Source organism: Oryzias melastigma, linkage group LG24 (genome assembly GCF_002922805.2).
Source record: "Oryzias melastigma strain HK-1 linkage group LG24, ASM292280v2, whole genome shotgun sequence".
In the NCBI taxonomy this organism is placed as follows: Eukaryota; Metazoa; Chordata; class Actinopteri; order Beloniformes; family Adrianichthyidae; genus Oryzias; species Oryzias melastigma.
The window spans coordinates 13,635,055-13,649,679 of record NC_050535.1 but is presented as its reverse complement, the minus strand read 5'-3'; the positions used below and the strand labels follow the sequence as shown (position 1 = coordinate 13,649,679).

Genomic DNA, 14,625 nt, shown 5'->3' with positions numbered 1-14,625 from the left:
CTTTCAGTCAAGTTTTAACATTTTCTCTTTTTTTCCCACATGAATTGGTTTGAATTGTTCTGGATTATTTAAGCGCATTTTTTGTCATTTTTCAGTTCATCTAATTTTTTTAATTTTCCCTTTAAATTTATTTTAACTTATTGTTTCAAAACCTGCTGGACAAAAGAGAAACACTTTGGTTTTACTAAACCGTCTCGTGCCGATCCGATCACGGCATTTTTATCTGACTCAAAAAAAAATCCTTAGATGAAAAAAAAATCAGTCAAATCCCAAATTAGATATGTTTATGGGCAGAGAAACGTTGATGCAGACGTTCAAAGAAACCTGAACATTTCTCCTCACACAGGCAGAGCAGAACTTGTAGTTCACCTTCTTATTTCTCAGACCTGACAGCTGCTTTCAAGCTTGACCTGAGACGAGACCGATTCTATCTTAGATGCTTCTGGCTGTGCAAGACCAACTCTTAACAATGAACTACTGTCAAATCAATCCAGTCCAGCAGGACCCGGCTTTAAATAGGTCTGCCTGTAAACCTAAATACAGCCCTTAGCTACACCAGTCCACGCGTGCATTTATGTGAAAACTGTAGATGTTAACATTCCACTTTAAGTAGTTTTATTTATATACGTGTCTAATATCTCAAAGGTCATTTTATTGATGGGAAACGATGGATTTTCCAGAAACTGTAAGGAGCAGCAGGTGAGTTGTATCTAATATTTGATTGAGCAGAGGGCAGAATTGATGCTGATCTTTAAACCGCACAACATGACCTTGCTTTTAATCGACCACCGAAAACGTCCGAGAAGAAAAATAAACATCATGGATTAAAGTGTGGATCTAACAGCTGCAGGCAGCAGAAGAATTTTTGAACATAATTCAAAGAATATTTCATTTTTTTATGCATGCAATTAGAAAATAGCAGTTTAGAGTAAAACTGACCCTTCAACTAAAAATGTTATTCTATTTATACTATTGAGTTGACAAATCTTTATTGCAGGGGGTGCTGTTTGATAGTCACATTTAATTGATGATACAGGAATAATCAGTGTTTTAACTTTGATTTCAACAAGTGATACACTGCAAAAAACAAAATACCATCAAGTATTTTGGTTTAAATACCTGATTACACTTGATTTAAGGAAAAACTACTTTGAGTAAAATGAAACAACTTACTTTAAGACAGTAAATGTTGAGTGATTTGATCCTACAGTTTTTATTTGTCATCATAATTTACTTAGAATTTTACAAATTTACATTAAAATATTTTATCTTGGTCTTTTTTTAAGAAGATTATAGTCTAGAAATAAGCATAGTTGGAGTGTTGTAGAGCTTAAAATAGGACATTTTTGAGGGGAATGTCAATATATGTACTACTTTATAAATATAAAATTATTTCTGAGTAAATAAGGTTCATTTTAAGACGATATATTGACAATAACAAGAGTCAAATAGGCCAAAACACCTACAGGTAAGCTTTTTAAGACTTAATTTTGTCTTAAGAAAGAAAGAAAATTACAATTTATTTGGAGATATGTTACCACGATAAATGTTATTTTTTTTCACTGGCAGATTATTTTCACTTTTAACAAGTGAAAAACATCCAATATTCTGAATTTTTTAACTGACAAGGACATTTTTTCCAGTGTACTGCTTATTGCAAACTTTTTTTTAGAAGTATTTTCTTTTTTCTGAGTTTTCACAACCATAAATAAATATTTAGCAAAATGTTAAAACTACAAAATTACTTAATAAATGCCAAGCTTGAGATGAAGAAAATGAAAAGTAAAACACACGTTAGTGTTGCCAAAATCTTTTATTACCAATAAAATCTATGTAGGCATATTTATGAAAAGTCTTTTATTTTGGTAAATATGTGGCAAAATCAAAAAAAGCTTCCATATTCTATACGGCATTTTTTTATAATAGCTGATTAGGATTTAGTCACCAACAAATATCATCACAAAATCTCAAAATTGCTGGAAATCCTTTAGTTGCATAGATAAACATGAGCACCTTCTTCAACCAACACTGTAAACTTCAGGAGTTATTCTGGGCTCTGACTCAGTTTCCACACCTTTCATTTATGTATCTGAAGCTTCATTTTTTACATTTTATTTATGAAATTCCACATTAAATTGTGTTATATTCTGTATTTCTGCAGAGAAATGTCAGAAAAGTCCATTTATATCGTATGTTTCAGGTAGTCTGCCCACACAGAAGGAAAACTCTCAGAAGCTGACTGGACTCATCTATTCCCAAACATGATTCATCTAACAAATATATTTTTCACTTTTTGTTGCAAACAGATGCAGGGGAGTTTTTCAGCAGATTTCATTTTCCTCCAAATTAGAAAATCAATAAAATGACATAAAAAACAGAAAAGAAAACATTTGAAGCATCAATATTTCCAAAGTATTTCAAAGCTTGCTATAAGAAGCTAGCAAGAAAATACTGAAAAATATGGACAAATCTGTGGATCAACAATGAGAATAGGAGTCTCTGAGGCACAGCTGCTGCCCTCTTAAGTTATCATCACTGACAGACATCCTCCAAGCCATTTTTGAATAAACATAAAAACAAACAACTTCATCCTAGGAAACGATTGCAGCAATATTTCAGCCAGTTAAGAATGAAATAATGTAATTAGGCTTCATTGAGTAACCAGATTAACCGTCCAATTATTGTGCAGCCGGCGTCATGACAACACAGAGCCTCACAAACCATGGTAATTATTCCAAGTCAGGCTGACACAAATACATAGAGAGTAACCACTTCAGCCGGACCGGGGCACGGTGTAGCCCCCTTTTCACAATGAGCCGGATAAAAATAAACAGCATGATGGGAGTAAAAGAAAAAGGAGATTTATTTCTGCTCTCGGTAGGAGATGGTTGAGAAAAAGAGATGTCATGAGGGTGCAACACAGGCAGTTCATTTAAATGTGGTTTAGAGCCAGAAAATAAATAATGATGCACTTGGATGACATGCATAGTAATTTAATCTGCAGTAAAAAAAAAAGCAAAACTTAAATAGTAAAACAATTCAATCTGTACAAATTTGATACCCTAGTGATATTGCAAGAATAAGAAAACAACTGCAAATACACTTGAGTTACAAAATACTTTATGCACACAAACAGTACACATATACAAAAACAATCATAACAAAAAGTATGCAAAAAATGTTTATACATAAATAGAAAGTGATTTACAGCTTCCCCCATCCTTTACTTTGATTCTTATACAATAAAACAATCTTTTGTGCAATGACAGCTGAAGTGGAGGAGACCAAATGCAACAGGAAAATAGGATTTTCTAATTTTTTCTGATTTTTTTAGATAGAATGTTTAGTTTTATAACCAACTGAACCACTACAGTTATACTGCATTGGAAATTAGTTTTGAAACACTGATTAAACTCAGTTTATACGGACTCTGCTCTCTTTAAAAGTCAATTTTAGGCAGAATTTTGGTACTACGGTGGCTTCAGATGATTGCTTTTTTTGAGCACGGACAACTCTTTCCAGTTTTTTAATTTGAATTTTCTAACTTAAAAGATGCACATTAAAGATCCACTTCAATGAAAATAGTGTTTTGGGGATTTTGAACTTTTTTCTTGTGGCATTTTTCTCATGATGGAGGATATATATAAAGAAAAATAAGCTCAAAATTCAATTTCTGAGTATTTCTTTGTTCAAATCTTTACAAATCAAGTGCACAACTCAACTCAGAGACAAATTTCTAATGAACTCCCACGGGTTTCTTGATTTTGGCTAAAAATGGCAAAATCCTAAATAAAAAAAAACCCTGGGAAAAAATTTAAGAATAGATAAAAAGATGATATGAGTGGGAATTAAACAAACTAAAAAAAAGTCTAATAAAAAATACTTTTTTCCCATCTGTTTGACAGTCTATACGCACTTCTTTTACAGCAAACTGAAAGAAATAGTCTCTCCATGTAACTGAAATTAAATAAAAAATGATTTTTTTGCTGCAAATTTCACCCAAATTAAGTATTTTGAAGTTGAAGTAACCTGGCAACCAAAACAAACCAAACCATACATTTACTAAGAGATGTGTACAAGTGTTTCTGAACCATTTATTGCAAGCAACATGTACAATCCACAGTCAAACTGAAAAAAAGAACTTCAATTTAATACAACCTGTTGAATTTAAATGAAGGTCGTGAAGTGAGTTGTGTTGTGTTACCCTGTGTACGGTATTTGAGGTTGTGAACACCTGACTGTCTTTGGAGTGAATATGACGAGCAGACCATCACTAAAAAACACTGAATATCCAATGAAAAAGGGTTCTCAGTAACCTCATGTATCTCTGCTTGCCTTGAGAGCTGGGAAATGCTTTGCATGACGTTTCCTTTATGCTGCTCCATGGATGAGAGTCTGTGCTTTTTAGTCCTTGTGGAGCCTCCAGAAGAGTCAGAGCTGCATGGCGAGGGAGGGGTTCAGAGCGGGACTCGGCCAGTCTGACGGAAAAGAGGGAGCGCAGAACAAGAGAGGTCAGAGCTATTAAATATTCATTCAGAGAATCGAAAAATGGGATGGAAAGAAAAAAAATATTTAAAAAAGGATAAAATCTTGCGGAGGCACAAAGAGTTGTTGATTTACATGATTGGATGTGAGCGAGTAGAAAGGAAAATAACAGGAAGGGTCGTCAGTGACAGACGTGCAGAGAATTTTATGAAAATAAATGTCAGAGAAGATCATTTGAACAAGATATGGGCTTAAATGAATATTTTTTTTCTGAATTATATAGGTTTTTCAGGGGAATGTGAAGTTTTTTTATGTTTAAGATGAAAAATTGATCAAACACACCAATTTTTCCATATTAAACATTAATTTAATATGTAAAACCATTTTCTTCTTAAAATAAAGCTCAAAGAATACAGTTAAAACCCCAAACTTGGAGGTCTAATCTGTATAAAATGACATACACACTTTTTTTTCAAATTAGTTGAACAATTAATAACAAATGTGGAAACACAAACATAATTTAAAATAAATAAAGATATCAATTTGATTAAAAAACTGATTGAAATCAGTTTAGCTTTACCAACCTAAAGGATGTTTAAAGAAAATTAAACAAAAAATTCCTTAGATATGTCTAAATGGGAGTCTAAATTAATGTTAGTTCAACAGAAAAACTATCTTCACAATTTTCTGCGTCTTAACAGGCAGTTCAGTTGGTAAAAACAGAAAAATACCCTCATAAAATCAAAGCATCACATACCAGAGTCTGTCTCCTCCACTTCCATGTTGCTGCATACCCAACAAAAAACACAGAAAGCATGATTCATAAACAGAACAGTCAACCAGAACTCGGTGAACCTTCATTTATAGACATGTATACCACAGCAATAGTAAAATAGTAAAACATAAAGGCATCAGATGATAACATAATTTGTGCCGATGTGACCCAGATGTCTCATTTATTTATATTCTACCACTTACAAAACATGGATTGGTCTGATATAAGTGCAGCAAAGGTTATAGAACTATGAAGATCAGTGATCGTCAATGCTGTGCTGCTAACACCCCGGAACATTTCAAAGTGTCTGCAATGAAATTCTAAGCACCAATCCTAGACACTAATGATCACTGATTAGAGGACAAAGGATGGCGGCTTTTTACACTGTGAAACAAGACTTTATTAAAGTCAAAAGAAGAATTTTCACGTTTTTCAATGTGCGTCAAATACATATGCAGCTTAAGAGCCATCCTGGACCCCAAGGGCATGGCCATAAGTGAGGGCAGAAACATAGATTGATCAATACATTTTGAGTTTTGCCTTTTGGCTCATTTTCACCACAACAGATTAACAAAGCTACTGTAGTACTACAGCCACTCATCAATACTACACTTTATCTGGTCAATAACCAGAGACTTATTCTCATTCCCGATGCTTCAAATTTAACTATGTACCAACCCCAGTGCACACTGACGCCAACAGAACAACATCATCTGCAAAAAGCATTCACTGAGAACAGGTTTGAGTTACAACCCAAAGTCCTGACTCCATGCTGCAGCTGTTGTGCTGACACAGCAGGCTGACAAAGTTTGCAACATTTAACAGCTGTGACGACTTAATGTGACCCAGAGTTTGTTTGCCGGGACAGATCTTAATCATAGATGCTGCAGCGTCACTGCAGGGCGTGCTGATCCATGAAAACGACGTTGTTTTTAGCAACCCAGAATCCTTTTCTGCATCTTTTACTAAAAAATGTTGATGCCTGAAGCTTAAAGTCAAGGTCGTTTATGCTTTTCCTTCCAGACACCTGCTTGTTTATGTTGCTTTAGCCCATGCTTAAATCGGCTGTAACTGGTCTATTAGTCACAGGAAACACTTTCCTTCTTTTTTAAAGAGAGGGACATTGTTTCCCTGCAGCTTTTATGTATTTATAGATGGCTTTCACAGAAGTGCCGGACACACAAAGATCACTATGACCTGCTTAAAGGACAAAAGGCCAAGCAGGGGGACATTGGAGCCACAGTTTTAGATCAAATTAGGAGATGTAGAAGTAAAAATATGTCATGTTTGTGTGTTAAACGCAGGCTTGTAAAATAGAAACCCAATGGACACATGAATATGAAGAGCTGCAGCCTATGATGGCATTTACATCTTTATGAGGTGTTCACACCTGTCGTGTCTCATCTGACCTCAGAGGCTTCACACATCGCAGCCGCCTCACACCCAATGAATGTTGATCTTTCCAGCCCTCCACCGTAACGAGGGTGAAAAAATAAATGGCTGATGCTTTGTGGGCCACCTTTGTTCAGCTCCAGTAATCCTGATAGGCTCTGTCAGGATGGCTGCAATAAAAGAAGTGGCAGTCTGTCCTATTGGACGGTGACTTTGCAAGAAGTCAGATAACTTCAGAAGTCAGCCCAGCCTGTCCTTCTACCTGAATCAAGGGCTTTTCTCTGCTCCCAGACGGAAAATAAATGGATTTGTTTTGATGTTTTTTATTATCTACTGCGTTGGTGTGCAACAGGGATAATCATGTTGCTAAATTAGCATTCATTAAAGTTTGATTGAACACTCTTCATACTTCAATTTAGGATATTTTTAAATCATTTGAACAGTTTGATGGTTACAGAAACGGCTATTTAGCTTCATGTGTCCACAAGTCTGTACATTTCCATTAATATTGGTGCTGCAAAACTTAATTTATAACTTAAAAACAGGAAATCATGCACAAATCCAGACTAACTACTAGTGCACTGCAAAAACTGAATCCTAAAAAAGTAAACATAAATAATTAAAACTTGTTTTGATAAAAAAAAAAAGTCATATTTTTTTGTCCTACAAGAAAATTAATCTTATCAATAAAGTTTTTCAACAGTTGCAAATTAGCCATGGCTGTAAACACTGTGATACAGGCATCAGAATGCTTTAACATAATGATTTATGTTTTTTTTATATTCGTCCCTATTAAAAAAAAAGAAGCAAAAATAAATAATAACAAGATAATCTTAGTTTAAGAAATCAGAACCGTTTTACCCCACTTTTTTGCTTATTTAAAGAAAATTTGCCAACGTGGTAAGACTTTTTGACTTATAAAAATACCCTATTTTGAATTAAGCTGACCAAAGTAAAAAAAAATGAAGAAAAAGTATATATTTTTGAATATATTAAATATTAAAGCTTTTAAAAACAGCTGAATGGTTTCATCCTTGATTATTATGCTAAGCAGGTTACCCATATCTTAAAAAAAACTGATTGATTTGAGACCATTTTTTAACATTTCACTTAAATTTAAAGATTAAATGTACTATTTATGTTTTATATTTGTTAAAACAAATGTTTTTTAGTGTAGAAACGTCAAAATCTCATGTGTTTTGATCTATTTTGTAGGAATATAGTTTACGCAGAAACGTTAAAGGTTACCTGGAGAAGGCGTCTTCAAGTCCGTCCTCCGCATCCTGTAGGAACACAACAGTACAGATGAAGCCACACAAAAGGCTGCATGCTGAAACCTCACTATTTTCATGCTTTCAAGCCGCACTGAATTTCCATTTATTAGGCTGTTCGTCATGCCCTGCTTTGTTCAGATGACACATTTATTAATCGGTTGACTGCAATCGGAAACTCATTTAGTATGGCGCTGCAATCAGCTTTCCTGTGGTAGAATGAGTATTTATAGCTGTAGATAAAATCATGTAGGCATAATAGGTGCACTGGAAACAAACTGTGACGCCAACACCGAGGGGAAATGAGGGGTTACACGAGCGCAGCTTCAGAAAGATGTCATAACTTCTACTTAAAGAAACAACCCTGTCAAGGAAAATGTGAAGAAAAGATTTGACCATGAAAATGGCGCCACCTAGTGTTGAGTATTTGTAACTTCCAGACCTGCATAGCAAATTAGATTTATTTTAAGCCGAGTCGGACACTGCTGCTTTGTACTGGTCCACACACAGTTATCTCTACCCAGCCAGCAGGGCAAAGGTTGATGAGTCACCCACCCAGGAGTCCAGCTTGATTGGTCGTCTTCGCGAGGGGTTACTGCGAGGTGACGGGGAGCTGAGCAAAGCAGAGAAGAAGGGCCTCCGGAGCTTTCCCTCCATCCTGATGGGGCTGTGCGCTGCTTGATGCGCCGGGGATGGCAGGTGGGGGTGACTGGCTGGAAGAGAATAAAGCGGGAAAAATCCGAGACAATGACACATAGAGGACAGGGGTAGACGGATGAAAAGAAATGGAAAATGACAGAGTACAACGAAGCAAACGAGGGGAAAAAAGGAACCTGTCAGGGTGATTTTTGTTCTTTTTTTTTTTTTTTGTCTGCAGCACAGTAAAACTTCCTCTCATGTCACTCATTTCCTTTGTACTTCAAAGCCCCATCAGGCTCTCACAAACAAGGCTCCACCCTGGAGGCTCCAGCCTTGTTAAAAAAAAGTTCAGGTCTCATTAATCAAATCAAATCAAATCAAACTTTATTTGTATAGCACTTTTAAAAAAAATGAATTTCACTCAAAGTGCTTAACATAAAAAAATATATATATATATAACATGTTAAAAACAAAAGATAATAGGGATAATTAGGATAAACATTAGGGATAAATTAAAGCTTCATTTGGACTATTAAATCCTGACCAATGGATGACATGACAATTGGAAAAGATTTAAGAAATGATTTTCCTTTAATGTGAGCCTGAAGTGAAAGTGACCACCTCTGTATGTGTTGTAAAGGACACACGATACCTGAAAAGGTCATTAGTACAAATATAGCAGCAATCAGTGATGGTGGCGGTTCACTAAGGAGCAGTTACCATGGTAACGAGATGAATCATACAAAAAAAGTGAGGAATTTATGTATTTTTTAACACAATACCCGCAATTAATATTAATGTTTAGCTTCATGAAAACATGTTTTTAGTGTTTGTGTAAACACAAATTCAAAAACTTAAATTAATCCAACTAAGTCAATTGATCTATTCTTGCCTGAAATAGCTTTGATATTTCCATGTATTTATTACTACTTTTGTTAGTCAGTTTTTTCTTGTTTTTATTGCTTGAAATAAACCAATAAACCAAACCAGAAAGGACTACATTCTTTTTTTTTTATATAATAAAATTATATATATTTTTTCCCTTAAAAGGAATATGGAATGCCTCTTTAAACATCCTCTAATTCTTTCAGGATGAATAATTTTAGGGTTCAAAATTTAAATATGTGACAGTTTAAGATACTGGAATAAAATACTTTCAGCAGTCTTTTGACTGCACTCATCACAGCATAAACATTGTGACAGGAGAAAAGAGATACGCAGGCCTGTCATCTTCTGCACAGAGGGATGAGTAGTGCAAAAGACCTCCATTATAAGTCCATTATTTTTAACCTAATTTTTTAACTTGTTGAGCCAACCATTAGATAACTTGAATTGTATTATTTTATTAGTATTAATCAAATTTATTTCCCGTTCAGTTTCCATTTCAACCCTTAAAAATATGGATTTTTTTTTAAAAAAAGCACTAACTTTTGCAAAAAGAACACTAAAAACTGTTTTTTCTTTACCATCATGTTTATAAATTAACCAAAAGTGCCCCCTTATTGAGACTATAGTATATTTAGACATTTTTGCCTTTTCTATAAGAGCTTTCCATTGAACTTAGAATGTATGGACTTCAACATTGGACATTTAAACTGAAATATTCAACACTTTCACCAAAATTTGAAAAACTGTAGCAACTATATAGAAATTACGGGCTTAGAATGTGTGTGTGTGGAGGGGGGGGGTGTCATTTTATCGCAACATTCCATCACCAATCAAACTGAGTTACAGCATGAAACAATCACACAATGTTACTAACCGTCAAATTCATAATTTGATTTCTCATTCGGTTCATTCATCAAATTTCCATTACAGAAAGTCCGAAAAAACATGTCATTTGACCTAAACAAAGATAAAACTTTGATAGAATTATGAATCGTTACATAAAAAAACCACAGTAAATCAGTTTTTGCCTTTAAAATTCCTTTAAAAAGACAATTGATTACTGTTTCGGATGAATCAGTATTGCATGTTTCTAATTATAGGTCTTTTTAATTTGATTAATATTAGTCACGAAACAAATATTTAAAAGAAAATTATTTTTGAAATTAAATTAAAATTTAAATACGGGTTTTTGTTATGTTTGCTAAACATTGAAATGAAAAAGGAGCATTAAATATAAATAGAAAATAAAACGAGTACAATCTTCATATGAAAGCTCTCACTTGTAGATTTTATGGATAAAAAATGTCCTTCAAATATTGTTTTATGACAGAAAAATGTCCCTCAGTCAGATATTTTATGTTAATTTTTCAGTCAGATTATATATTTTAAGACAAAAAAAACCCCAAAATTGTTAGGACTGAAATGTAATCCTCTGGTTAGATGGAATATTAATTAATAAACAAAGAATGCACCAACATAATGACTTAAATTAGACAATGTAGCTCATGTAACATCATGTTTATAGTCTAGTAGCTTCTATGTGCAGTAATTAGTACCAGTAGTGCTCTAAATATTCTGCAGGTATCGTTTCCAGTTATTTCAAACCAAATTTTGTCCTAAATAGTGTCTGGAAAACAGAGCAGGATGTGTAAGAAACCTCAAAGAGAGCTAAAAATACCAGAAGTGTCACCTGAAGGAGCGTGTTGTGCTTCTGTCTCCATCTGTCCTCCAGCTGCTGCGCAGGAGCAGCAGGTCCGAGATTTCTTGCCTAAAAAAAAACAAATAATGTCGTATCTTCAAGTAGGATTAACAACCAACAACTTTTATTATGAAATGACCCTTAAGGGATTTTTAAAAATATTTTCTGATTATGCCAACTTACTTTCCTGAGCGATCTCCCAAAGGTCTAGAGCAACTTTAAAGGCCTGAGCTACCGTTAAGGTGACCGCCTGAGCCTGCAGAGGATACAAAATAAGAATGAAAAAACAGACAAGTTTCATTTTAACTTAATCGTCACTAGATGGAGCCACAAACTGTTCAAAACCATGTAATCTAATCTACAAACACAGAAGCTGTTGGTTTTCAGGCATAAATACTGGGATGTGAAGATGAGATTTCTATACTTACGATTTTTCGTTTTTGGCAGAGGAACGCATGGCACTCTAGAGTTTCATTGAACTGACTCTGTGAGACATAAGCAAACACTTTATCCTGAGTTTTGTCTGCTGTGCAGTAAGAGATTCTGCAAGAAATAAAGACAAGAAAAAGTTTTTAATATTTGGATTCCATATTAAGTCCATTCTTGATAAGTTCCTGATTAGCTGTGAAATGAGCAAAGTGGTTAAAAGCATTATGTTAGGTTTTAAATTAAGGATGTTGCAAAAAAGATCCACCAAAACAATAACCTGACAATATCTTTTTAAATTTAAACCCCCGTTCAAATAACTCATACTAGATGAACGTTTGGCTTAAATTCCTGAATTTCTAATTCCGGTGGGAAATAGAAAGCCTCATCTTCCAAATTGATCCCCAGTGTGACTGCATCTCACCTGAGCTCGCTCCGAGCTGTCACGCTCCCAAATCTAATATATGCTTTCAGAGAAATCCAATTGTCTTAAAATGCAGTCTCGGCCCTCTGCTTTTCCTTTGTTTTGTGTTCTCCCGCACTGACACAAATAGATTCTCGGTCAGATTTAATATCGGCTATTAGTGGCTGTATTGATTCGGAGAGGCCATGTTTGTCTGTCACCTGAACCGCCGCCTATAATCAAGTGCTTCCTTTAAATAGATGCCGATGCACCTGACCCACAGTTGGCTCAGCATCCTCCTCTCACTGCGGTGAAACAACAGATGGATGCTTTCAGCGCAGGCTGGATCACTAATCTGCAATCAGTACAGTAAGTTGTAAACTGTAGTCAAAGGGGGTTTTGTAGCCGCCTGACACCCATTTGGAGACCAACTTCAAACAGGAAGGGGAGAGGCACTGAAAATAAACTAACTTATTAATTCAACTAACAAGCAGGGAATCACCAGTGCTCACATTTCCCTCACAAATTGGCTGCTGGCTTGCAACACTGATCCATGACCCACATAGCAATACCCAGGACACTGCTCTCCTCACACTTACTGTATATTTAGGGTGTAATTGCATAAAAAATGAGCACAGAAAAAAAAGAAACTGAGCAGTTTGACCCATTTCGGATGGAAAGCCTCGTGATGTGAAAACATTTTTGTGACATTGTCTTCAGACGTGATTATGATTTGCTAGAAGCAAAAAATCTTGGTTTTTGTGCGTCTTCATTAATATTTTTTTTTCTGAAAAACAAAAATATCTTACTGGAATGAAAATGCAGAGCATATTTATGTTTGTGGTAAACAATCACAGTAAAATGCCACCACCACTGAAATAATAAGAAGATTGAGAAAGTGTTTTAAATGTTAAAATCTGACAAATTAACTTTAATTTTATGAATACAATCTAACATATTTTCAAATAGAAGCTGATTTATTTTTATGTATTTTAATTTTGGGGAAGTTTTTTTTTTATATATATCATATGACTATTTTTACTAACACAAAAGGTTAAGAAAATACCAAAACATTATAAGTACTAAACATTAGGGAAAATTCCGAATTAATTTTGTCCATACTGAGTCTTGAACATTAGGTTTGGTCTGAATTCAGACTGCCATCAACTAGACTTTTGTTTTTATTTCAAACCAAAGATCATAAACAAAACCATTTGACTAAAGATCTCTTCAGTCATTGGCCAGAAATTACATGGTTTCCGCAAAGCAACAAAAGACAGAATAATGTAAGTCCAAAGCTTTAAAATCCTTGTCGGGATACTTTATTTATTCAAACTTAAACAAAAAAGAGGAGGAGTAATGTGAAAGAAGGGAAAATAGTCTGAAAAAACACAAGTGGTGGTTGATCGAAAAGAAATCAGAACTGGAAAAAGTACAGGATTTTTGTTATTTTGTTAGGAATAATCCATTTTAAATCAGCCGTTGATTGCGTATGTAAAATCCTAAATAACAGTATTAAAGAAAGGTAGCCATTTTTGATGTGAACAATAGCAGACACAAGGTAAAATTAAATAAAAATCACTTTTAATGGCACAGGAAATAGATAAAACTAAAGCTAATCAAAGGAATGGAAATTAATACTTAATGTTGGAATAAAAAAAGTTATATTTTTTATTTTGTTTAATCTATATCTTTCAAAGTAACATGTTTTGTTTTAAATTTGAGGTTTTCACTGAACATTATCGTATGCATGAGGCTGAATAATTAAGTGGGTCAGTAGACATGCAGCTCATGTCAGACTAAATAGCAAATCCTGCAAGAAACAAAGGCAGACGAGGTCATCGCTGGACAAAAAGCACTGCAGAAAACATGAAGTCTAGAAAGTGTGGGATCAAAGGGTGGACTGGGAATAACAAAGGTAAATACAGTTCCTAAAGAACAGCACTGAAGGCTTGGGTAAACATTTTTTTTCCTTTTTAGGATATAAAATATACTGCTTTTTGCACACAATTAAAGTAAAATTATTAAACCTATTTTCCAATTAATAAAAAGGTTATGAAATGGATAACCCCATCATCAGTGAGACGAAACAGCAGGTCGTCTTCACAGCAGAGATCCTTAGTTTGAAGGGGAAAAAAGAGAAGAAAATATAAATATTAACTGACAGTATCACACTGATTTGGAACAACAGAAGCTGAGCTGTCAGTTTGCATCACGTCTCCAAAGGGACTCTGTGGACTGTAAGCCTTTGATCAGCACACTCTGAAGCACAGGTACACACGAGGCAGACAGAGAATATTTCAATGTTTGCAGAACAAAGCTTCAGCAGAAATTTGTTCATCAAAGCTTGTAAACTTTCACTACCAACTGAATGAAGAAATCGGGTGTAAAATCTGAAAAAAAGAAAAATAAAATCTGGTTTGCTTTCAAGTAAGTTTGTTCAGAAACTCTTTTGCATTAATTTAGAATTCAGCTTCTATTTTAGCAACATGCTAACATTTTTGACTAATTTAGTTTACTGAGGAATTTGAGGCCATTTTGGAGTTCAGCTAGTAATTAAACAACAAGCTAGCTTTTTTTTGGCTAATTTGGCCACTAAGGAGTTTTTATGCCAATTTGGAGTTTAGCTAATATTTTAGCAGCATGT

The 14,625-nt window shown here is 34.5% G+C and overlaps 1 protein-coding gene across 2 annotated transcripts in view; it reads right to left on the bottom strand.

Moving 5' to 3' along the window:
* Window positions 1-1,794: 1,794 nt before the first annotated feature.
* The window catches only part of si:dkey-71h2.2 (low density lipoprotein receptor adapter protein 1), a 33,954-nt gene continuing 21,123 nt past the window's right edge, over window positions 1,795-14,625 (bottom strand). Inside the window, exons 4-10 of one of the 2 annotated variants that reach the window (XM_024291720.2) lie at window positions 11,578-11,692; window positions 11,333-11,405; window positions 11,141-11,218; window positions 8,479-8,636; window positions 7,901-7,935; window positions 5,243-5,271; window positions 4,287-4,478 (exon numbers count right to left, since the gene is read on the bottom strand). In XM_024291720.2, coding sequence (XP_024147488.1) covers window positions 4,432-4,478; window positions 5,243-5,271; window positions 7,901-7,935; window positions 8,479-8,636; window positions 11,141-11,218; window positions 11,333-11,405; window positions 11,578-11,692 — 535 coding nt within the window. In that variant the 3' untranslated portion in view covers window positions 4,287-4,431. Of the gene's footprint in view, window positions 4,479-5,242; window positions 5,272-7,900; window positions 7,936-8,478; window positions 8,637-11,140; window positions 11,219-11,332; window positions 11,406-11,577; window positions 11,693-14,625 lie in introns of both variants that reach the window. The other variant, XM_036210604.1, reaches the window with a different exon arrangement.